The sequence below is a fragment of the Arachis ipaensis genome, chromosome B03 (genome assembly GCF_000816755.2).
Source record: "Arachis ipaensis cultivar K30076 chromosome B03, Araip1.1, whole genome shotgun sequence".
Classification (NCBI taxonomy): Eukaryota; Viridiplantae; Streptophyta; class Magnoliopsida; order Fabales; family Fabaceae; genus Arachis; species Arachis ipaensis.
Genome location: NC_029787.2, coordinates 1,302,891 through 1,305,185, shown reverse-complemented (window position 1 = coordinate 1,305,185; position 2,295 = coordinate 1,302,891). Strand labels below are relative to the sequence as shown.

Here is a 2,295-nt window from a genome sequence, read left to right as displayed (position 1 = left end):
GAATAATAAATAATAATAATACTCTCGTTACGTTTTTGTTGAGTAACCATCAACAAAAAAATATTGGAATAATCTCCTTGAATAAACTAAAGGAGGACCATCTGCACATCTCTCTTGTATCGTATATGCAAAGAATTTTATCCTTCTTCAAAACAGACGTTTACCTTAAGATTTGATTTATTAATCATTTTAAAAAATTGGTGAATAATAATAATACTCTCGTTACGTTTTTGTTGAGTAACCATCAACAAAAAAATATTGGAATAATCTCCTTGAATAAACTAAAGGAGGACCATCTGCACATCTCTCTTGTATCGTATATGCAAAGAATTTTTTTATTGATCCTTCTTCATGACCTCTTTCGAAGTTAACATTCTGTTTGTTTAGGGATATATCTTCTTTTTCGCGATCTTCATCATACGAAAACAATAAAGGATATTGTAATCTCAAGTACGCTGGATTAAACTGGTTTATTCGCTTGAATTTCAATCAATATCTCTAAGTCTTATCAATTTGATGCTGTTGCTGCTTAGTGATGCTGTTGCTGCTTGAGTGATGTTGTCTGCTCTGTTTGGCTGTTTTAAAAGTCCTATCCCAGACACTTTGCTTTGCTTATAGTATACCTAAAATCGGATTCATATCTACACTTTTAAAGAACGCCTGATTTCTCAATTTTCATATTGTGAAGGTTATCTAACTAACAAAAAAAAGTTTTACTTAAGAGGTTTAGTTTAAGTACATCCAAAAAATAAAAAAGTGATTGGTGGAAAGGTAGCTCTCCTTACCAAGTAAAAGTTGAAAGTTTTGACAACTAAAAATGACCCACAAAAGAAATATGATATATTCTCTTCAGTATAAAAGGATTCAAAACTTTTGGCCCATCACTATTTCACTATAAAGAATGAATTGATTTGGAATAAAGATGTGGGCTAACACTAAAAAGTAGATATAAGCAAAAAGGCTACCCAAGAGTTTGATTGAGAATTAGGATTAAATCCTGAGTGTCAAGCAGAGATCCAACTTTCCTAACAAGACTAAAAAAAACAACAATGCTCAAGGCATTAAATCCTGAGTGTCAAGCAGAGATCCAATTTTCCTAACAAGACACTAAAAAAAACAACAATGCTCAAGGCATTAAATCCTGAGTGTCAAGCAGAGATCCAACTTTCCTAACAATGCTCAAGGACTTAAATCCCGAGTGTCAGCCTCGATATGAGGGGACACAGCTAACGAAAGTTGAGTTGGAGTAATCAAACAGAAATAATGGCTGACAAATCGAGATCCTCTGAGGAGTAGGATGCACGGACGAGCAATCTTGCAAACATCGAAAATTTCCTCCAAAATTGGAGGGCAATCCTGCTGGTTAACCGCAAGGAATGGAATTACGTAGTGCAGCAGCTCCTTAGTCTGAGTAATGAATGCCTTATCAACATCATCAATATCACCTCTGAAAAAAACAAAATAAAATTATTACTAAAAATACATAAATATTGATGGACGAGATAATACATGAATAAACTATAACAATACATACTTAATTAGCAGCAGATACAAATTGCTTGAGGTCAGTAATTCCCCCAATGATGGATCCTTCAGCAGCTCAGCCATGTGGGGCTCCTCAATGCCCGACAGATCAAATGTATCCTTCCAACTTTCTTTGTCATGTTCTTCTTTTTTGGGAGATTCAAGATGGAATCCACGCTCTCTGTTTTTTTTCATTCTCGGAAGATGATGTGCTGTTACCACTGGGAGGGGAGCTCCCAGTAGGTGACTTCTCGGCAGCACCTAATCCGAGCACGTCTACCAAGACGTATTCACTTTCACTTGTCATCTAGGAGAAAAAACACAAAATTAGATCATAAAAAATAGGGATGAGATTCGCAGATTAGAAAATCAAGATAAACAGAAATCATAACATAAACACAAATAGGAGACGAGAGATCGAGAGAAAAATCGAAAAAAAAAAACAAATCACAAACAAGAAAACAAAAATAGAGATGAGATCCGCAGATTAGAAAACCAAAATAGACTGAAATCATAACATAAACACAAATAGGAGACGAGAGATCGAGAGAAAAATCGAAAAAAAAAACAAATCACAAACAAGAAAACAAAAATAGAGATGAGATCCGCAGATTAGAAAACCAAAATAAACTGAAATCATAACATAAACACAAATAGGAGACGAGAGATCGAGAGAAAAATCGAAAAAAAAAAAAAACAAATCACAAACAAGAAAACAAAAATAGAGATGAGATCCGCAGATTAAAAAACCAGAAGAAAAAGAAAGAAATC

At 34.2% G+C, this 2,295-nt stretch overlaps 1 protein-coding gene across 1 annotated transcript; it reads right to left on the bottom strand.

Annotated features, from left to right (window-relative positions):
• LOC107629398 lies at positions 860–2,280 on the bottom strand. Its single transcript, XM_016332181.2, has 2 exons — positions 1,535–2,280; positions 860–1,447 (listed from the first exon to the last, which is right to left on the bottom strand). The coding sequence occupies exons 1-2, from the start codon at positions 1,717–1,719 to the stop codon at positions 1,180–1,182; spliced, it is 453 nt and encodes a 150-aa protein (XP_016187667.1). The 5' UTR covers positions 1,720–2,280; the 3' UTR covers positions 860–1,179.

What these genes read in the sequence shown, in the direction of transcription:
- LOC107629398 (XM_016332181.2), bottom strand. Translation starts at nt 1,719, where the DNA reads ATGAAAAAAAACAGAGAGCGTGGATTCCATCTTGAATCTCCCAAAAAA. An exon ending in TTGTATCTGCTGCTAATTAA is followed by an intron (nt 1,448 to 1,534) that starts GTATGTATTGTT and finishes TGTTTTTTTCAG; the next exon opens with AGGTGATATTGATGATGTTG.